This window comes from Euprymna scolopes, chromosome 40 (assembly GCF_053919585.1).
Source record: "Euprymna scolopes isolate OS-2025 chromosome 40, ASM5391958v1, whole genome shotgun sequence".
Classification (NCBI taxonomy): domain Eukaryota; kingdom Metazoa; phylum Mollusca; class Cephalopoda; order Sepiida; family Sepiolidae; genus Euprymna; species Euprymna scolopes.
The window spans coordinates 25,611,787-25,635,359 of NC_136521.1; the positions used below are offsets into that span (position 1 = coordinate 25,611,787).

Consider the following 23,573-nt stretch of genomic DNA (forward strand, 5'->3'; position numbering starts at 1 on the left):
AATTTAGTTCTATGCTGGAATGTGATTAGGAGCATCCAAATGCAATTTAGTTCTATGCTGGAATGTGATTAGGAGCATCCAAATGCAATTTAGTTCTATGCTGGAATGTGATTAGGAGCATCCAAATGCAATTTAGTTCTATGCTGGAATGTGATTAGGAGCATCCAAATGCAATTTAGTTCTATGCTGGAATGTGATTAGGAGCATCCAAATGCAATTTAGTTCTATGCTGGAATGTGATTAGGAGCATCCAAATGCAATTTAGTTCTATGCTGGAATGTGATTAGGAGCATCCAAATGCAATTTAGTTCTATGCTGGAATGTGATTAGGAGCATCCAAATGCAATTTAGTTCTATGCTGGAATGTGATTAGGAGCATCCAAATGCAATTTAGTTCTATGCTGGAATGTGATTAGGAGCATCCAAATGCAATTTAGTTCTATGCTGGAATGTGATTAGGAGCATCCAAATGCAATTTAGTTCTATGCTGGAATGTGATTAGGAGCATCCAAATGCAATTTAGTTCTATGCTGGAATGTGATTAGGAGCATCCAAATGCAATTTAGTTCTATGCTGGAATGTGATTAGGAGCATCCAAATGCAATTTAGTTCTATGCTGGAATGTGATTAGGAGCATCCAAATGCAATTTAGTTCTATGCTGGAATGTGATTAGGAGCATCCAAATGCAATTTAGTTCTATGCTGGAATGTGATTAGGAGCATCCAAATGCAATTTAGTTCTATGCTGGAATGTGATTAGGAGCATCCAAATGCAATTTAGTTCTATGCTGGAATGTGATTAGGAGCATCCAAATGCAATTTAGTTCTATGCTGGAATGTGATTAGGAGCATCCAAATGCAATTTAGTTCTATGCTGGAATGTGATTAGGAGCATCCAAATGCAATTTAGTTCTATGCTGGAATGTGATTAGGAGCATCCAAATGCAATTTAGTTCTATGCTGGAATGTGATTAGGAGCATCCAAATGCAATTTAGTTCTATGCTGGAATGTGATTAGGAGCATCCAAATGCAATTTAGTTCTATGCTGGAATGTGATTAGGAGCATCCAAATGCAATTTAGTTCTATGCTGGAATGTGATTAGGAGCATCCAAATGCAATTTAGTTCTATGCTGGAATGTGATTAGGAGCATCCAAATGCAATTTAGTTCTATGCTGGAATGTGATTAGGAGCATCCAAATGCAATTTAGTTCTATGCTGGAATGTGATTAGGAGCATCCAAATGCAATTTAGTTCTATGCTGGAATGTGATTAGGAGCATCCAAATGCAATTTAGTTCTATGCTGGAATGTGATTAGGAGCATCCAAATGCAATTTAGTTCTATGCTGGAATGTGATTAGGAGCATCCAAATGCAATTTAGTTCTATGCTGGAATGTGATTAGGAGCATCCAAATGCAATTTAGTTCTATGCTGGAATGTGATTAGGAGCATCCAAATGCAATTTAGTTCTATGCTGGAATGTGATTAGGAGCATCCAAATGCAATTTAGTTCTATGCTGGAATGTGATTAGGAGCATCCAAATGCAATTTAGTTCTATGCTGGAATGTGATTAGGAGCATCCAAATGCAATTTAGTTCTATGCTGGAATGTGATTAGGAGCATCCAAATGCAATTTAGTTCTATGCTGGAATGTGATTAGGAGCATCCAAATGCAATTTAGTTCTATGCTGGAATGTGATTAGGAGCATCCAAATGCAATTTAGTTCTATGCTGGAATGTGATTAGGAGCATCCAAATGCAATTTAGTTCTATGCTGGAATGTGATTAGGAGCATCCAAATGCAATTTAGTTCTATGCTGGAATGTGATTAGGAGCATCCAAATGCAATTTAGTTCTATGCTGGAATGTGATTAGGAGCATCCAAATGCAATTTAGTTCTATGCTGGAATGTGATTAGGAGCATCCAAATGCAATTTAGTTCTATGCTGGAATGTGATTAGGAGCATCCAAATGCAATTTAGTTCTATGCTGGAATGTGATTAGGAGCATCCAAATGCAATTTAGTTCTATGCTGGAATGTGATTAGGAGCATCCAAATGCAATTTAGTTCTATGCTGGAATGTGATTAGGAGCATCCAAATGCAATTTAGTTCTATGCTGGAATGTGATTAGGAGCATCCAAATGCAATTTAGTTCTATGCTGGAATGTGATTAGGAGCATCCAAATGCAATTTAGTTCTATGCTGGAATGTGATTAGGAGCATCCAAATGCAATTTAGTTCTATGCTGGAATGTGATTAGGAGCATCCAAATGCAATTTAGTTCTATGCTGGAATGTTGTTTTCTATCATATGTTCTGCCTCTAAGTTTTCTGATCCCCATCCCTCTTCTGTATCCAGTATGTTGACATCATCCCACATTAAGGAATGGTTATTCCCTTCCCTCCACACACGTTCAGCTACAGCTGATTTTTCGATTTCTCCGCGTGTGACAGCTTTTCGATGTTCTTCTAGTCTTACTTTGAGGGGACGGCATGTTTCACCTTTGTAAAGTTTCCCACATTTACATGAAATCTCATAAACGCAGTTTTTTGTCAAGAGTTTTTTCGAGTCAGGGGTTTTACATGCATCAGGTATTTTCGGAGTGTTGAGTTGTTCTTAAACACTGTCCTAATATCGTATCAACTGCATACTTTTTTTAATTTTTTTCAGAAAGGCCCTTCGAGTCTGCTGTGCAGACCGTGGTAGGTATGATTTAAAAAGAGATCAGTTCATTTTAGCATCGGTTAATTTAGGACGCAGAAACCGCATATGATATAAACAAAGTTGCGACTTTTTTTTTTTATGTAACAATGACTAAATAATGTTAATCCTAATAATGCGTAATGTGTAACTTGTAAGTAAATGTAAAAATCAGTCTGTAAAATGAAGGAAAAGCGACGATAGTAAAGTATAAATGATTTAAAACATTGCACAGTGATTGATTAAGGGCTTCAGTATTCGTTTTTTCTACGTTAGTGTACAATCCAGAATAATAGAATTTCATGGTCGCAAGCCAATGAGAATAGGTAGATTGTTATTGGGGAGAAATCATAAATAGTGAAGCGCAATAGTTGTAGGTGTCTGAGTGTTTAATCCAGTTAATAAGGGTGTCAGGTCAATATATATATAATATATATTTACCCGATCCTTACTAAGAGAGTGGGAGGACTTTTCAAGTAGAGGGAAAAATACAAACTACTTCATCTATAGATCTTGGCAATCGTGATGATGTCGCTTGTAGGAAGTAAGATAGGATTTTATTATAACGAATAAATGTGTCTGTAACGGTATTCAAAAGTTACATAAGATGGTGGGTAAAAGTTTAGACATAATAAATTTGTATGTGGTATCTGTTATTGCAAACCTACCGTAATTTGGTCCAGAGAGGAATTTCTGCAATCAAATTATTATATATATGAGATTAAATTAGTACTTGGTGAGTTGAGTAGCAGTATTAGGACTTGGAACTGTGTGAAGGTTTAATCCTCTACCTCCTTCTATGATGCCAAAAACTACTGATAAGATTAAATATGAAATCAATTGAAAATGAAATTTTTATCTTTAACAACATTGGAAATGAAATTTTTATCTTTAACAACATGAACCAATTCTATGACTGATATGGCATGAGATAGAATTCAACCTGCGGTGAATCGCTTCACTATACTCATACTACAAAATAAGTTTATCATTAAAAATATTCAAGTGTCATTTATGATTTTATCAGAAATGACCCCGATCCTTCCTCACAATTCTTGACAAATAAATTTTAATAGTAAATAATATTTGTATGTTTATTTATTTTTTTTTTTTTTGCATGTATGACACACTTCAACTGGATTAATTAAGACTTGAGGCACTCGAGAATCAGCAAATAGCAAAAGGACATCAGTGTTTTTTTACTTCCAGTTGAAATGTTAATACTCACTTCAGATTTTATTTTTTAATTAAAAAATGATTACAAAACATTTTGTAAATTCCTTGTGTATTTCATTTCATGTAACATGGAAAACAATTGAACAAATTATTTTTAGAATTGCCTGAAATTTGTTAGCTGTCAACAATGTAAAACAAGAAAAATCAATGATTTTTTTTTTATTTATTCAGATTTTTTTTTTTTATACAAGTGATAAAAGAAATAAATTTTTTACATTTTTTTTAAATCCGCAAGCGATCTCAACCAGTTTGAGAAGTTGCTGGGAAATTTTATCTCTTCCTGTCTGGTTAAAAAAAGAAAAAAAGAAAACTAATGACAATTTCATCTTTTAAATTCAAAAAGTCATGCAAAAAAATAAAAACCTAGTTTTAAGAAAGTTTGGCTGAATGTTTCGAATGAAACAAAAGTGAAAGAAAAAAAATTTGTGATTATGAAAAAATGGCTTTTATGGATGACAGTTTTTAATGAAGCTGAACTTAACTGGAAAGTTATTGTCATTAAGACTGAAATGTCCAATTCCATTTTTGTCAAATTATAACTTTCAAATTTTTTTCAGCGTCGCTTTGTAATTACATAACATGTGAACTTAACTTTATTATCTTACAGATAATTTTGTGATTTAAAAATTTCAAATTATTATCTTGGATAAATCCATTAATAAAAGATTTGCTTATGAATACAAATCTCTCATCATCGGACAAATGCCTCTCAGAGGCCACAAAACATTAATGAAATGTTTTGTGGCAATGTGCCAAATGAGTGAACTGTTCACCAATCGATTTGAAAGATTTCTTAATAATTAATCCTGAGGAAAACCTGCAAGCAAAATTGATAATGATGAGTTGAAAGTAATAGTGAAAGACGATACGTCTCAACGCGTTCGTTAGCAAAAAAAATTTAATGTCTCAACTCCTACAGTATTGGACGATCCGAAACAAGAAAAGTAAAGAAGTCATATATGTGGCATCACATGATTTAAAAGACACATCTTAAAAGTGATTCCCTGTCACAGAACTATTTATGCACCGTATTGTCACGTGTGATGAAAAATGGATTTTTTTTCAACAATTGCAACTGTTCATCAAAAAGGTTGGATAAAGATGAAATCCCAAAACTGGAATTCCATCAAAAGAACTTAATGGTTTTGGTTTTGTGGTTCTCAGCTGATGTCATTCATTACAGTTTATGAGACGAGGTCATCAGTAGCAACAGATGTACACATCAATTGGTTGAAATGATGCGAAAAATTGCATATAAACCACAGTGAAGAGAGATCATCGAATCCTTTTGCAAGATGACATTCAACCTCATATTGCACAAAGACAGCTACTCAAAAAATCAAACTTAGAAATAGTCTCTCATCCACCTTATTCACCAAATTTAGCATCAGTTGATTACCATTTTTTCTAACCATCAACAACTTTTTACAAGGAAAAATCTTTGCAGGGAAAAGCATCCTTCAGTGATTTTATCGCCTCTTTGTTGCTGGCATACACAAGCCACCAATAAGTCGGTAGAAATATACAGATGCTTTGGGTGAATATTTCTTATGAAACATTTTGCTTTTTATTTCCGATATTGTGAAACAGAGCATCCATATTAAATCAGACATTTCATTTTTAATCACTTAATATACATATATATATATATATACATATATACACGGCTAAAATTTGGTGGCATTCACTCAGGATGCGCCGACTCTACCCAAAGAACAAACAGCATCCCGGATGAACGCAGACCATACACAACAGTCCACAGTGGCCCAGATAGTTATGGGCAGCCAACCCAGAGATCAGCAGCGAACATTGTAGTTCTGTGAATCAGCTTCGATGTAGGCTTCCATTTGCCTCCTGGGTATCTTTGCCAACCTTTGAGTGGTTCTGCTACTATTGATTTGTTAATGAATTTCTGCTTTGCGGTGCACAGCACGGCCAAATCAGCAAAATCTCTTCTTTAAAAATGCTTGGAATGATCCTACATCATGTCGAGATTTGTGTACTGTAGACAAAATGGTGTCGGTGGAGGCAGAATAGGTCAAAGACTACCAACCTTTTGAGATCAGGTCTTGCAGCTCGAGAGAAGAATCTTCCAAACAAGCCCCGGATAAATCCTATTGTGCCTATTGTGATCTCGGGACAAAATCATAAACAGGGTTGTAGGTAACTAGAAGAATACAGTAGTTGATTCAGATGGGAAAGTCATATTTCTGACCCGTCTCGATAAACATTAATTCCAGGTATTTGAAGCAATCGGCATCTTCTAGGTCTTCCCCATTGTGAATGTGCTCTTCTTGGAGGATAGAAATCCTGCAAAGAGGACTTTTACCTTCATACCAATCTTAGATGCAAAGTGTTGCATTTTGTCTATGGCTGATTGGATTTTGGTAAAACTGTCTCCAATAATGGCTATGTTCTGAGCATAGTCAAGGTCAGTCAGGAAACTCAGCAAGTGCAAATGTATTTCTATGATTCACTCTTAAACTAATTAACGAATCATTATGAATTTTAAAATACAGTTGCTACAAGCAAATATCAGTTAAATTAGTTTAATTTCGTTTTATGCAAAGGTTGTAAAAAGGGAGTGAAATCCTTTTGTGAAAATTCAAATAAAAAATAATTCTTGTGAAACTTTAACAATTGCTATTCAACATCAAATAAATATTCCTCAAATTTCAGGGTTTTTTTTTTTTTTTAAATATTTCAGATTTGCATTAAATTATAAGACACCAATTAAGCAAAATTCCTGAATTTGGATTTCTTATCTAGACCTTTTAAGCTCAATACTAAGGTTTTAGACATTTTCAAGAATCAAAAATCATCAATATATTAATACGATAGCATGTTTTTTGTGTGTCACGTTTACATCTTTTTTCTTTTGAGTGATTGTTGCTTAATTGTTATGACCTTCCATTTCTTGTAATAACTAATTTTATCAAGAATTCTTCATAAGTTTTGGTTTTGATTATAGTTGATAACACTCAAGTTTATATATATATATATATATATATATATATATATATATATATACATACATACATACATACATATATTTTCTTTTTTCTTCATAAGTTTTGTTTTCGGTTCAAGCTAATGCACCCAAGTCATATGGATATATTTTTTTATTTTGGAAATCACAACTTTATAATATACAAGAACCGAAAGAAAATTGACTCAATAAAAATATATACAAAATCTGCATAAATAAAAATATCATATTTAAGTGTATTGTATGACCAGGCTATGCCGGGCATCCCTGCTAGCTTAGATAAATACTTTGCAGTTTTAACAAAAGAGCTACAATAATTGTATCATAATGTGAGGTGGCGTCGCATAGAGAGCAGTAATACAGAGTGAAATAGAGAGAGGAACAGTAGGAGGTAGCAGGACTGGTGACGTCATGCATAGATAGCAGCAGGGCAGTAAAACAGAGAGAGGAGTGGGAAAGACGACCTGAACAGCAGGAAAAAGAGAGCAAACGACAATGATTCCCTGCTAGTTGGTGACAGCTCTGTCAAAATTTGTTATGTATAGTGGGAAGGACAGACAGGAAATAAAAGTGTCTCTCAAAAAGAGTGAGTTCAAAGTATTTCTTTTATTAGTTTGGCACTTTGATGGGGTCGACAGACGAGAGAAAGAACAAAAGGAGAACGCTTATAATATTACATACATCATTTTTGGTTGCTGTAATCAGGTCTTTTTTTGGGAGGGGGGGAAAGAGGTTCAAAATATGGAAAAAAAAAAGGTTACAATGGAAAATACAAAAGGATGGTGGATCCTTTTTCTTCAAATTGTTGACTGAGAATATTTTTTGGAAAGGGTTTAATGTCACCAATGTATTGAAAAACATATAAAAGAACGGCAAAAGTTTGATTTAACAACTAGCAGGACTTGTTAACCAGCATTGTTCGGTGGAAGCAGGCCCCCCCCCTCTTTGTAAAAAATTAAACAATGTTGTTGTTGATAACCAATCTCCAATGTCCTCATGTTAAGAACGGGTTTTGGAATAGACACCCCTAATCTCCCCATGTTAAGAATGTCTAAAAATAAAATTTAAAAATAGACTTTGTGGCTTAGTGGGGGATGCCCTTTTCTCTACCCTGCAACCTCTCTCCCACAGAAGAGACGTTGCAAGTCTATCCTTTTTTTATCATTATTTCCATGGCATGTGCTCGTCTGCACTCCAATCTCTGGCCCCCCCCCCCCCTCGCCAATCTTTCACGAAAAACACCAGTCTAGCTGAATCCACTGTGAAAAGTTTCCCTCACTCTTTATCTGTGCCTAAATCAAAACGTGGATTCCATAAACAAAGCTTCTTTTTTAGAACTGCACGCCTGTGGAACTCTGTTCCGTCTGCCTGCTTCCCACCTGACTACAACTTGGATGTCTTCAAGTCCAACGTTAACAAATTCCTAATGAACTGCCCCCTTAAGTAAACACTTCATCAAATCTCCACACTAACGTACTGTACTTGCAATAACCCTTATCCCTGAGTGTCTTCCGGGCCTTGATAAGTGGTGACCACCGTGTAAAAAAAAAAGAAAGTAATATGGAATAGACACGAGCAACCTCGCCATGATTAGAACGGCTTTCAGAATAGACACCCCATTTTATGAGGGGGGAACTGTCCAAGTATTTGCCCCAGGTTCAACCTTAATATATGTTGTCAGCATACCCACCCGCAAAACTATAAACCACAAAAAATAGGCATTAAACATTTTCTTTTTTACAATTTTTCAAAAAGTTATTTTCATTAAACTAAAACATTTTTTTTTTTTTCATTTAGAAGAAAGTTAGAATAAAATGTATTTTTCATTAGTTTAAAACACTAAGATTAAGCTACACTGAGCAATAAATTTTTTTTAGACTATTGTTTAAAAATAAGATCTGATAGGTAATAATTGTAATAAATTTAGAATTATGCCAACTGTGAACTCTGAACCCAGACTGGAACTTGTCTGTGGCACCTAAAATATTTATTAGTCACTTTTCCTCCAGTATCCAAAGAGAAAGGTGGCATTTTCCTACTTGGATTTTTTACAAGCACACAGAATAATTGAAGTAGTTTTTTTTCAGATAAAGATGAATTGTTCTATTTGTACTGAGCTAACAGTTGAAACAAGTAGTAATTTATTCCATGATAAACAGGTTGGATTAATTTCAGTGGATTATTTGGACGCAATGGATGTAAAGCTTATTGCCTATAGGACAGGACTTGAGGATAAAATACAAACTATCTGTGACCATCACAATCAGACCTTGTTAACTAAGTATGAGTGGCTTGAAAAGAGTTGTTGCAATCCATTTAAAAATCATAAGAAGCAAATTAAAGGCAGTTTGAAAGCAATTTCTTTGAAGTTGGCAGATAAAGCAAAAGCTAAGTTGTTACTTATTCTAGGCAAGAAACTCTGTCCTAATTGCCGAATACGAATCAGCAACTTCTTGATGATGAAAAACAAAGGCATGTATCGGATGAGGAAATGCAAGAGTTTGATGCAAGTACTTTGACGGAAACAGAGAAGACAAATATCAATGAATGTTTCTCTGCTATTGGAATTTCTCCAATGAAAACAAAAGGGCTTCATGACTCTGGAAAGGCTCGTTTAGGTAAGAGAAAACTTTGTTCTGCAATCAGTAGGTCATTAAACATTTGTGTTATGTGATGAACCTTTAAAATTAAAAAGTGAGATTTTAGATAAAGCTAAGTGCTTTGATAAAATGATAGAGGTTCTTGCAGCAAAAGTGAAGACTGTGGAATCCACTAAAATGAAAATACAGATCTTGACACTTGCCCCTAACGATTGATCACACAAAAAAGTCATGAATGTATTTGGTGTTTCAGAACACATTGTACGCAAGGCTTGCAAATTGTGTTTGGAAAGCGGTATTTTAGTTGTGCCAGAACAAAAAAGAGGCAAGTCTTTGCCTGCTGATATTGTAGAGTTAGTGCAAGCATTTTATCAAGATGATGAGTACATTCGATTGATGCCAGGCAGAAAAGACTATGTTAGTATTAAACGTAATTTACATCAGCAGAAGAGACTCATATTGTGCAACCTAAATGAGTTCTTCAGAGCATTCAAGAAACAGAACCTGACAGTATCTTTATGGTTTTCAAAATTTTGTAGTCTTAGACCAAAATGGTGTGTCCTTGCTGGTAGCACAGGTACACATGCTGTATGTGTATGCACTATCCACCAAAACATCCAACTATTACTGGAACCACTGAATGTACTGTATCAAGATCTCTTGAAGTATATTGTCTGCAATAAAAGTAATAGACAGTGTATGATTCATAGGTGGCCAAATTGTCCTAAATCATCACAGAAGCTGGAAAAATGTCTTTATGACACCCTTGAAGAATGTATTGGTAATGAAAACTTTATTGCTTGGCTAAATCACAATCCAGATATTTAAAAAAAAAAAAAAAAAAAAAGATATCAGTGATAGCGAAGTTTTATTTCTTGAGGATTTTGCTATAAATTACAAATTTGTTTTCAAGAAGAGACCCAGAGTTTTCATTGGAGTACCTCCCAATCTACTTTACACCCAGTGGTATTCTATTTTAAGCTTGAAAACACAATGCAAAGTCAATGTTTTTGTATTATATCGAGTGACAACTCCCATGATGTGACATTCGTTTATATGGTATAGAAAAATATTATCGAGGTGATCAAGGTTAATTTGCCAAATGTGAAAAGTATCAAATATTCTACAGATGGTTGTGCAGCACAATACAAGAATTATAAGAACTTTGCCAATTTGTGCAACCATCAAAAAGATTTTGGATTTGATGCAAAATGGAACTTCTTTGCAACTAGTCATGGTAAACAACCATGTGATGGCATAAGTGGGACAGTGAAAAGGATAGTAGCAAAAGAAAGTCTACGAAGACCAAATTCCAAACAAATCCTTTCAACAGAAACTGTTTGAATACTGCAAATCTATAATTGAAGGAATCAAATTCATTTTGATTAAAAAGGAGGAAGTTGAGGAAGCAAGGAGAAGTCTCACAATTAGATTTGAAAATGCATCCACACTTCCAGGGACAAGAAGTTTTCATCAATTTTTTTTCCACTCGACAGAGATAAAATAGCCATGAAACAATGTAGTGAAGATGAAAACTATGAATTGATATATGACTTCTCTATCGGGGTTGAAGAAAAACCAATGGAATTTGTTGTTTCAGAATATGTTTGTTGCAGGTAACATTTGGATTGGCATGGTCCTAGAAATTTATATGGAAAATAAGGACTTGTTGATTAAGTTCATGCATCCAGCTCTTCCATCACATTTATTTTATTGGAAAGAGGATTTTAAGGATATATGCTTTGTGCCATTAGCAAATATTCTGTGCACTATTGATGTCCCTACAACACCAAATGGTAGAGTTTATCATTTGTCCAAAGTGGATAAATTATCTATGCAAAAAATTGTATACAAAACAATTTAATCCTATGTACACAACAAAATTTGGTGCACAGCATAGTTTAAAATTTGTATATTTTCATCACTAGATTAATGAAAATAACTTTTTGAAAACTTGTAAAAAAATATAAAGAATTTTCAAAGTGATGAAATTGAAAGCATTTCTTATGGATATATAAATATATAAATGTTTAGTGTCAATTACAAAGTTTTAAAAATTCACATGCATTAAAAAAAAAAAAAAAAAAAAAAAAAAAAAAAAAAAAAAATCAAATTTTTGTTTTGTGAAAATAATGAAATTAATTTTTTTTTTTAAATTTAATCAGAAATAATTTCTTTTAATTTAATGTTTAATGCCATCTACAGAAACTGTATAAAATACTGATCCTACTGCATGAGTCAATGTTTATCACTTGTTGAAGACAGTCTATCCGTACCATACAAAATGCAATATCTGCAAAATATATTTAAAATATTTTCTTTTTAAGTTAACAAAGACTATCTTATTGAATAGTTTAAGAAATTACTTAACACAATATGAACATTTGAGGAATTTGGGAGCATTAGGATGATTGTTTTTATCAATCTTTCACTGAATTACCAAGCATACATAGAAGAAAAAAAGATAAACTTCGCAGGGCCATATCTTCTAAAGTAGGCTAAAAACCCTCACAAACTTTTTTTGAGAACTTAAGCAGTCATAGTATGTTATAAACAAGATATTCTGAAAATTGAAGAGGACATATTTTCTCTAGACTGACCATAAGCTACATAGGTAAAAAATTGAGGATTTGGGGGACATGCTTTTGGGTGAGCAAAATTTTATTTTCTACCAGGTATGATAATTAAATATTTGGATTCTACAGTCCCTAAATGTCCTTCCTACTAAATTTTAGAAATATTGAATATGTGGAAGTATTTTTTTTTTAATTTTTATAAAACACTGAAATTCTGTGACGTTTTGCGGCATAAATTTAGAAGCAAAATATGCAAATTTTACCTCACCCCTAAAATCCGAACGGTAAGGTTTAGGACCAAATTATTAGGCAAATTTTTCTAACTCATGAGGGGGAATATTTGTGCCAAATTACAAGTAATTCGGTGTCGGTGGGTGCAGATTTCAACTTTTTGCTGGTGTTTTGACATGAAATAACCCAAAGGAGAACTAAACAAAAAACAACGATAGTAAAAAAAAAAAGACAATATATAACAAATAAGTATATCTGTAGGCAATGTAATAAAGGGGAAATGTGTACTTTAACGATGTAAATTATTTGACAGACAAAGGAAGTAAAAGAAAAAAATCTAGCATAAATGTAGTCAAATACAAACTGAATAAAAAGTAATGAAAATGATAATTTATCTGGATGAAATTCAGGCTTAGAGTGTGGAAATGTCTTTTATATAAAAAGAAATGGTTTTTATGATTTTGAAAATTAAAAATATATATATATTTTTTTTGTCTAATTACCCCAATCTAGGCTTGGTGTCAGTTTGATGTAGAGGGCTAATACAACTCTCTTTTATTAAGAGATTCGATGGACTTATGAAAATGCTGCCCCCCCCCCCACTTGTAAATTCCACAATTTACATTTGTTTTTCTTTTTTCACTTTAATCACATCGATAACAAACTTTCAGATAAGAAAAACGTAAAAGTGTATAAAAAAATTTTTTTCATGACTTTTATTGTCGGGGATCATTTTTCAATTATACTGAAGTGAATTTCAATTATAGTCAATTGAATTGAACGCATATTTTGTGACCATCACCGAGAAAAATATTGTCGCAATATTTTTTTCTGTGATGCTAACAAAGTACATGTTCAATTTAGTAGAACATTAATGTATAAATAATATTAATCCAAATAATGCGTAAATACATGTGTAAATTTTAAGTAAATGTTATGGTTAATTTTTGTACACAACAGTCTTTAAAATAAAGGAAAGCAAAATATAAATAAGAGATTTTAGCATCAGTTAATTTAGGATGCGGAAACTGGATATGATATTAAAAAACTGCAAATTTATTTTTTAATGTAACAATGTGTAAATAATGTTAATCCTAATAATGTGTAACTTGTAAGTAACTGTAAAAATCAATTTGTAAAATGAAGGAAAAGCGACGATACTAAAGTATAAATGATTTTAAAAAATGTGTGGCAATTGATCGGCCATATTGATTAAGGTGTACAATCCAGAATAATAGAATTTCATAGTTGCAACCAATGAGAATAGGCGGAATGTTATTGGGGAGAAATTATTATTTTCGAATAGTGAAGTGCAATAGTAGTGGTAGGTGTCTGAGTGTTTAATCCAGTTAATAAGGGTGTCAGGTCAATATAGTTATAATGGTTATATATTTACCCGGTCCTTACTGGAGAAAGTTGGTGGACTTTTCAAGTAGAGGGGAAAATACAAACTACTTCATCTATAGATGTTGATAATCGTGATGATGTCACTCGTAGGAAGTAAGATAGGATTTTATTATAATGAATAAATGTGCCTGTAGCGATGTTCAAAAATTACATACGGCAGGTAAAAGTTTAGGCATAATAAATTTGCATGTAGCATCTGTTATTGCAAATCTACTGTAGTTTTGTTCAGAGGAGAATTTCTGCAATCAAGTTATTATATATAAGAGATATCGCCGATGTATTGAAAAGTGTATAAAAAAAAGAAATTTGTTTTGGAAATATCATCAAAGTACAGTTTGTTTTGAGAAGGAATTCGTCTGTAAAGGTGAACATTTTTTTTTAATTATCATTTGGACTGTTTTTATTTTCTTTTTTTGACATTGGTATATGGTTTTATTCAACAACAATAAAAAAGAACCTCCCATTTTTCTTTTAAATATATATATATAGAGGGAGAGGTCTGAAAAGGAGAGAAGGTCCTGGTTTTATTTATCTTTGTCTGACCTCTCTGTAGCCCCTTTCCCGTTTGAGTGTTGAGTATTTCTACATTTTTTTTTTCTTTACTTATCACAAGCCTGTCTCTTTAAATTTTGATGCTAAAATGAACACGCAGCAGTTCTTAACCGAAGTGATGACAGGTTTGGTGGGGGAGTTTACAAGAGCAATTCAAGATGTAGCAAGCAGACTGACATCTAAACAAAATACAAGCCATAGGCAATAATGACGGGCATATGAGCAAGGTGTAGATTGGAGACCTGGAAAGGTTCTTTTTTTTGTCGCGGGTCCTCAGAGCAAGACAATGAGTGATGAATAATGTTCAAATAACATGGGAAGAAAAAAAAAAGGGTGCGAGAGCATTGTGGTATGAACCATGATCTGCACAAATAGTGGAGTTGGCTAAGGTGGAGTGCCAGTTAGCCGTGAGAGATGAGGGGGAAATGGAATGAAGCAGGTCTTAGGTGCAGTGCCACAAACGATGTACCTGATAAAGTGAAAAAAAATAACAACTGATAGCCAAAATGTCGGAGGCGCAAATAAGGCCTCTGACCTGTGGGGCCGGATATCAACAAAAATAGGGTTTCAAGACATATGGTTTGAGCAAGTAAGAGATTAATTATCTCAGGATGTAGACCGAGTGAAACACAGAAAAAAAAAATGCTTCTTTTCGTTAAAAGTGCAGGGGAAAAAAAGCTGACTTTCAACTAATGTTTCTATAAACATTGCTTATGAGCCAATTCACTTTGGATAAATATCAGTTAAAGGAATGTTAAGATTTTTAGCCTTGTGATGAAATTAGGGACCTTTTACAGTTGAATATATTCCCTCCTAAAAACTCTGAGCACTTGTCATTTCGACTGTTCTAAAACTAAAGACTATTTAAAATTTTAATAATGTTGTTCATTGAAAAAAAGACTGTTTAAGACTTTTGTTGTTTTTTATTTTAATATTTAATAACAAAAAATATTTAATAACAAAAAAATTTAATAACAAAAAATATTTAATAACAAAAAATATTTAATAACAAAAAATATTTAATTGTCAGGAAAATGTTTCACATAAATGTTTCCTTTTGTTCTTTGTTTTGAATCTTTGATTTTGGCATATTCCTAACCCGGGTTGTGTAAGAATTTTTTTTTAGGTATGAAAGGAATGTACCATAATGTGCGGCAACATCGCGTAGAGAGCAGTAAGACAGAGTGAAGTAGAGAGAGGAGCAGTAGGTGATAGCAGGACTGGTGACGTCATGCATAGATAGCAGCAGGGCAGTAAAACAGAGAGAGTGGGGTGGGAAAGACGACCTGAACAGCAGGAAAAAAGAGAGCAAACGACAATGATTCCCTGCTAGTTGGTGACAGCTCTGTCAAAATTTGGTATATATAATGGTTAGGACAGACAGGAAATAAAAGTGTCTCTCAAAAAGAGTGAGTTCAAAGTATTTTATTAGTTTGGCACTTTGATGGGGTCGACAGACGGTACGAAGAACAAAATGAAAATGCTTACCCATAACATTACATAATATCAGGGCATCTTCATTTACACGAAACAGCCATGGAATGCCAACATCAATATACAGGGTGAGGCATAAGTCCTGTTATAAAATTTCGGAACTATTTTTTATAATAATATTAAGATAAATTTACTATTTTATTGTCAATATATGATAATGTAATAAATTTCTTATTTTTCAGAAACAAAAGATACTAATTTTTAACAATATCTTTTGAATTGAATAGAAAATTCATTATAGTGCAGCATAAGGTCATGTGTCCACCAATAATATTCAAGTTAAGGAAAAACCTCAAAATCAACAGAATGTTCATGAAACAAACGATTGATCGTTAGCTGGAAACTTTGTCAATCAAAGTTAAACAATCAGGCTGTCCCCGCATCTCAAGAACACCTAAACTCAACAAAAATGTTAGGGAAAAAAATCAGGTGAAATCCAAGAAGATCCATAAGACAAATGGCCAAGGAAGCACAAACATCACAAAAGACTATGCGAAGAATATATCGAAGTGACCTACAGATATCACCTTATTAGCTGCAAAAGCGACAGCTCCTCTCTGCACCCACAATTTCAATGAGATTCACCAGAAGTCTTGTTAAACTGTATCAGAGAGGCATGCTCATTAACATCATCTTCAGGGATGAAAAGTTATTTTCACTTCAACCGTCCCACAATTATCAAAATGCGAGAAGTCCTAAGGCAATACCTGATAATGCAGTTAAGGTTTTCAGAACGCAGAAACCAACATCACTGAAAGCCTGGGCAGCCATTTCTGAGAGAGAAATTTCCACTTGCTTTTCTCCCTCATGGGGTCAAGATTAACAAAGAATGTTACATTGAGGACATTCTTAATGCCAGAGTATAATTCTGTGTACAGTGATGAACAGCAAGATAGTGCAGCAAACCACACTGCTCATGTAACACAGCAGTGGTGTACAGAAACTGTTTGTTCTGAATCAGCAAAGAACAATGGCCTCCCCCATCACTTTAACTTAACGCCCTTGATTATTCTTCATGGTTAACCATAGAAAGTGAAGCCTGTTCTACTCCTTGTCAAAATATTGAAGGTATTAAAATAAAATTGATCAAATGCTGGGTGAAAATACCCTTAGATGTTGTGCATGCAGCTATTGATGATTTCTCCAAAAGACTTTGTAATGCAGTGAAGAGAAACATTTGTAGTGAAGAAAAACATTTGTAGTGAAGAAAAATATTTGTAGTGAAGAAAAACATTTGTAGTGAAGAAAAACATTTGTAGTGAAGAAAAACATTTGTAGTGAAGAAAAACATTTGTAGTGAAGAGAAAAATTTGTAGTGAAGAAAAATATTTGTAGTGAAGAAAAAAATTTGTAGTGAAGAAAAACATTTGTAGTAAAGAAAAATATTTGTAGTGAAGAGAAAAATTTGTAGCGAAGAGAAACATTTGTAGTGAAGAAAAACATTTGTAGTGAAGAAAAATATTTGTAGTGATGAGAAACATTTGTAGTGAAGAGAAATATTTGTAGTGAAGAAAAATATTTGTAGTGAAGAAAAATATTTGTAGTGAAGAAAAATATTTGTAGTGAAGAAAAATATTTGTAGTGAAGAAAAACATTTGTAGTGAAAAAAAACATTTGTAGTGAAGAAAAATATTTGTAGTGAAGAAAAATATTTGTAGTGAAGAGAAAAATTTGTAGTGGAGAAAAATATTTGTAGTGAAGAGAAAAATTTGTAGTGAAGAAAAATATTTGTAGTGAAGAAAAAAATTTGTAGTGAAGAAAAACATTTGTAGTGAAGAGAAAAATTTGTAGTGAAGAAAAATATTTGTAGTGAAGAGAAACATTTGTAGTGAAGAGAAACATTTGTAGTGAAGAGAAAAATTTGTAGTGAAGAGAAAAATTTGTAGTGAAGAAAAATATTTGTAGTGAAGAGAAACATTTGTAGTGAAGAGAAACATTTGTAGTGAAGAAAAACATTTGTAGTGAAGAAAAAAATTTGTAGTGAAGAAAAACATTTGTAGTGAAGAAAAATATTTGTAGTGAAGAAAAATATTTGTAGTGAAGAGAAACATTTGTAGTGAAGAGAAACATTTGTAGTGAAGAGAAACATTTGTAGTGAAGAGAAACATTTGTAGTGAAGAGAAACATTTGTAGTGAAGAGAAACATTTGTAGTGAAGAAAAACATTTGTAGTGATGAGAAACATTTGTAGTGAAGAGAAACATTTGTAATGAAGAAAAACATTTGTAGTGATGAGAAACATTTGTAGTGATGAGAAACATTTGTAGTGATGAGAAACATTTGTAGTGAAGAGAAACATTTGTAGTGAAGAAAAACATTTGTAGTGAAGAGAAACATTTGTAGTGAAGAAAAATATTTGTAGTGAAGAAAAATATTTGTAGTGAAGAAAAATATTTGTAGTGAAGAAAAACATTTGTAGTGAAGAGAAACATTTGTAGTGAAGAAAAATATTTGTAGTGATGAGAAACATTTGTAGTGAAGAAAAATATTTGTAGTGATGAGGAACATTTGTAGTGAAGAAAAATATTTGTAGTGATGAGAAACATTTGTAGTGAAGAGAAACATTTGTAGTGATGAGAAACATTTGTAGTGATGAGAAACATTTGTAGTGAAGAGAAACATTTGTAGTGATGAGAAACATTTGTAGTGATGAGAAACATTTGTAGTGATGAGAAACATTTGTAGTGAAGAAAAATATTTGTAGTGAAGAAAAATATTTGTAGTGAAGAGAAACATTTGTAGTGAAGAGAAACATTTGTAGTGAAGAGAAACATTTGTAGTGAAGAAAAACATTTGTAGTGAAGAGAAACATTTGTAGTGAAGAGAAACATTTGTAGTGAAGAGAAACATTTGTAGTGATGAGAAACATTTGTAGTGAAGAGAAACATTTGTAGTGAAGAGAAACATTTGTAGTGAAGAGAAACATTTGTAGTGAAGAAAAACATTTGTAGTGATGAGAAACATTTGTAGTGAAGAAAAACATTTGTAGTGATGAGAAACATTTGTAGTGAAGAAAAACATTTGTAGTGATGAGAAACATTTGTAGTGAAGAAAAACATTTGTAGTGAAGAAAAATATTTGTAGTGAAGAAAAATATTTGTAGTGAAGAGAAACATTTGTAGTGAAGAGAAACATTTGAAATCTTTTAGCATATTATTCCTTCAGTATTTGCTCATAATTCTGTAATAAATTATTTTTTTTGGGGGATAAATCTGAGTCTTATTTTTAAACAGTATTCATGCCCAACCCTGTATTACATATGAAAGAGGCAGCTGTGAACTTTCCGCAGGTTGCATTAGTGTAATAGATTAAAATAAGAAAACTAATCATAAAAATGGTTCAAAACTGTTCTGTTTGTGTATTAGTGACGTGCTAAAAAGTGCATTATTTATTGACGTGTCAAAAAGTGCATTATTTATTGACGTGTCAAAAAGTGCATTATTTATTGACGTGTCAAAAAGTGCATTATTTATTGACGTGTCAAAAAGTGCATTATTTATTGACGTGTCAAAAAGTGCATCATTTATTGACGTGTCAAAAAGTGCATTATTTATTGACGTGTCAAAAAGTGCATTATTTATTGACGTGTCAAAAAGTGCATTATTTATTGACGTGTCAAAAAGTGCATCATTTATTGACGTGTCAAAAAGTGCATTATTTATTGACGTGTCAAAAAGTGCATCATTTATTGACGTGTCAAAAAGTGCATTATTTATTGACGTGTCAAAAAGTGCATTATTTATTGACGTGTCAAAAAGTGCATTATTTATTGACGTGTCAAAAAGTGCATCATTTATTGACGTGTCAAAAAGTGCATTATTTATTGACGTGTCAAAAAGTGCATTATTTATTGACGTGTCAAAAAGTGCATTATTTATTGACGTGTCAAAAAGTGCATCATTTATTGACGTGTCAAAAAGTGCATTATTTATTGACGTGTCAAAAAGTGCATCATTTATTGACGTGTCAAAAAGTGCATTATTTATTGACGTGTTAAAAAATTGAGTAATAGAAAATCAGGAGTAAATAAAAAAAAAAACATTTAAAAAATTTATGGGTTTGAAATGTGATTTTATTAATATGAAAGTTTTATTTCAAAATTAAAAAACAATTCACAGACTTGTATCAAGAAAAAACATGAATAAATTTAATCATTATATTATGATATTTATGTAGGTAATCAAATTTTGTGTGCATTTTCATTTTAAAAAAAGGTTTTGTTTAGTTTTAAATAATTTTGGGAAATATTTAAATTTTTTCAATGATCATTTCTAGAAATTGCTTGAGTTTGAGTTTTAACGGAGGTTTTTTTAATTTTTTTACACAGTGATCACCACTTATCAAGGCCCGGAAGACACTCAGGGATAAGGGTTATTGCAAGTACATTACGTTAGTGTTGAGATTTGATGAAGTGTTTACTTAAGGGGGTGGTTCATTAGGAATTTGTTAACGTTGGACTTGAAGATATCCAAGCTGGAGTCCGGTGGGAAGCAGGCAGACGGAACAGAGTTCCACAGGCGTGCAGTTCTAAGAAAGAAGCTTTGTTCATGGAATCCGCGTTTTGATTTAGGCACAGATATAGAGTGGGGGAAATTTTTCACAGTGGATTCAGCTAGACGGGTGTTTTTCGTGAAAGATTGGCGAGGGGAGACCAGAGATTGGAGTTCAGACGAGCACCTGCCATGGAAATAACGATAAAACAAGGATAGGTTCGCAACGTCTCTGCTGTGGGAGAGAGGTTGCAGGGTAGAGAAAAGGATATCCCCCACTAAGCCACGAAGTCTATTTTGTACTCTGTCAAGGCAGGATAGGCTGTTTTTAGCAGCTCCTGCCCAGATATGGCAACAGTATTCCATCCTTGGACGTACTGTTGCCAAGGTCGCTGGAAAGATGGTGGGATCCTTCTACCGCTCCAGAAGATATCTCACTACTGATGCAATTCTCCCACCATCTTTCCAGCGACCTTGGCAACAGACTTGATGTACGTGTTCCATTTCAGATCAGGAGTAAAGGACACATCCAGAAGCTTGTCAAAACACGGGGCCTCACCTAGACAAGAGCCATCCATCACAATTGATGCCAGATGGGGATCAGAGCGTTGATGATGTAAGGATAGGAGTTTCCCCACTGAACCACGCGTTCGAGATCAGAGGAGAGAGAATCAGAGAACTTTGTCATTTACAGCCTTTGATGTGTTGCCGTAGATGGTCGTGTCATCAGCATAGATGTCAACGAATAATTTAAGTATGTGTTTATGGAGGTCATTGATGTAGATCAGGAAGAGAGTTGGGCCCAGGATTGACCCCTGAGGGACTCCAGCATTTATATTGCAGGCCTCCGATTTTTGTCCATCTACCACTACTCTTATGAGCCTATTGGAGAGAAATGATTTAATGATTGAGAAAACATTTCCAGTTATACCGTAGCTGGAAATCTTGTGAAGTAGACCCTTATGCCATACCTTGTGGAAGGCTTTTGATATGTCAAGAGCAATTGCCCTAGAAAGGAAGCCTTTGTCAAGAGATTCCCTAATCCTGTGGGATATAACCGTCAGCACATCTGCGGTAGATCTTGCAGAGCGGAAACCATATTGTGTGTCACTAAGAAGGTTGTTCCTGCTGAGGTGGTTGACTATTTCTCTATTTAATATGGATTCCAGCAACTTACTCATAACACACAGGAGACTTATTAGCCTGTACTGAGAGGGAGATGACATTATCTGAATTCTTAAATACAGGGCAAACTGATGAGGTCTTCCAGCGAGTCGGAAAGCACTTCTCCTTAAGGCAGCGCTTAAATAGTTTCGTAAGTATGGGAGCAAGTTCTGGTTGAAGCTTTTTTAACACTATAATTGGGATGCCATCAGGGCCAGTTGCTTTACTGGAATCTAGGTTCTTGATTAGCTTGGCGACCTCATGCACGGATATTTGTATGTTACCTAGCTTGTTCTGTGTTATAGGAGGAAATATGGGGCGTTGATGGCCTTCGTCGCATAGGGTAGAATTAGCTGCAAAGTTCTTTGCAAATAGTTTGGCCTTGTCTGACGCTGACGAGATGACCTCTGATCCATTGATAATGGTTGGGATAGAACGCACACTTTTGTTCAGGATCCTATTTGTTATTTGCCAAAACTGGTGGGAACCAAGACGCTGATCAGCTACCTTGGATTTAACAGACTGGGCATATAGCTCTCTAGCATTTTTTATTACTCTTTTACAGTGGTTACTGGCAGTCCTGAAAGCAGCTTTAGTCTCAGTGCATCTATTACGTTGGTAGCTATGGAAAAAGTGATTTCTGTGTGCGATAGCAGCAGCACATTCTGGGGAGAACCATGGCTGGCTGTTAGGTTTTTGTTGGAATTTTTTAGATGGTATGAATTGGTCTATGCCTACAATTAACCATTCGGTCAGATCTGATACTATAGAGGACACTTCCTTTTTAAACATGGAGTGCAGAGGTAAATCAGATATGAATGTACGGAAGCTATCCCAGTCAGCCATAGAGTATCGGTATACAGTACGGTGGAAGAGTATGTCTGGGGACTTCTTACATTTCGTTTTTATCTTAACTGATATGACGGAGTGGTCGGAGGATCCTAGAGGAGAATGAACGGAACATGAACATAGCTCAGGGGAAGTTAAGAGAAAAAGGTCTAGGAGGCTTGCATATTGACCGGATGTATCGGGCACACGGGTGGGTTCGCGAACAATCTGAGTGAGGTCATAAGCAATGGCAAAATCATGACAGAACCTCCCCTCATCGTCTGTCTTATTTGAATGGGTCAGCCATTCCACGTTATGGACGTTGAAGTCACTACAGATGTGGATGTTAGCTGAGTGATGTGAAGACAGTATGTGGTCTATTTTCTCATATGCTCTTAAAGATAGTAACTCCGCTGTTGTGGGGCCGATAGAGGGCAAATATAAATGCAGTGGTGTTAGCAAGTGCAACCCTGAAGCACATATAGGGTAAATTAGGATCTTTTCTAGAGATATCCCTGCCACACAGGAAGCCATCCTTAATGTAGGCACATATTCCATGCCCATGGCGATCTTGGGAGTCAGATTTAGCTGTTAAGTAAGAGTATCCGTTAATTATGAACTCATCTAGGGAAGTGGTCAGCCCTATTCCAGTTTCACTTAGAAATAATATGTTCGGTTTCGTCTCCTGTAATTGGGTTTCAACCTCTGGAAGGTTGGAATGTAGACCCCTGATGTTGGAGAAGGAGACCTGGTAGTAGGGGTCTACGTTGGAAGATGGGGTTCTAGGTTTAATCGAGTTTTTATTCTGGAGATATTTCATGTTGAGGTTTTGGGATTTGTGGAATAGGTCGGCATACTTGGTTAGGAAAGTAAGAGAGAAAAAGACAGGAAAAATTTTTTTTTTGTAGCACACGAAAAGGTAAAGCCGTAACAATTACCCACTAGTATGGCATCGAGAGGCCCCACCAGAGACTTCTGCATGGTCCAGATCCACTCACCAAATGGCAATACAGCAGTCCCAGTACTTTGCGCCTGCTGATAGGACAGCCTCCTCAGTGGTTAATCGAAGGTTCGGGTTCCTGACTATCAGGCGGATAACGTCAGCCCAGACAAAACGTTTACCTCCAGCACCCTTACTAGTGACATGGCCACAAAGACAGACAGAGACAGAAAAATTTCTGACATCATCAAGTCACCAAGTACTACCGACCTTTAAGCAGCTTTTTCTTCGCCCTTTGTCAGAAAAATCACTCATTGAATGAGGACTGAGGGACAAATAAGGAGAAGGTAATTTTAGGTATT

General features: G+C 34.3%; 1 protein-coding gene across 2 annotated transcripts in view; it reads right to left on the bottom strand.

The window, feature by feature from the left end:
• Positions 1 to 4,085: 4,085 nt before the first annotated feature.
• The window catches only part of LOC145265440 (centromere protein M-like), a 174,871-nt gene continuing 155,383 nt past the window's right edge, over positions 4,086 to 23,573 (bottom strand). The window contains exon 6 of one of the 2 annotated variants that reach the window (XM_080121286.1): positions 4,086 to 4,225. In XM_080121286.1, the coding sequence (XP_079977412.1) occupies positions 4,124 to 4,225 (102 nt within the window). In that variant the 3' untranslated portion in view covers positions 4,086 to 4,123. Of the gene's footprint in view, positions 4,226 to 15,629; positions 15,873 to 23,573 lie in introns of those variants that run through there. The other variant, XM_080121285.1, reaches the window with a different exon arrangement.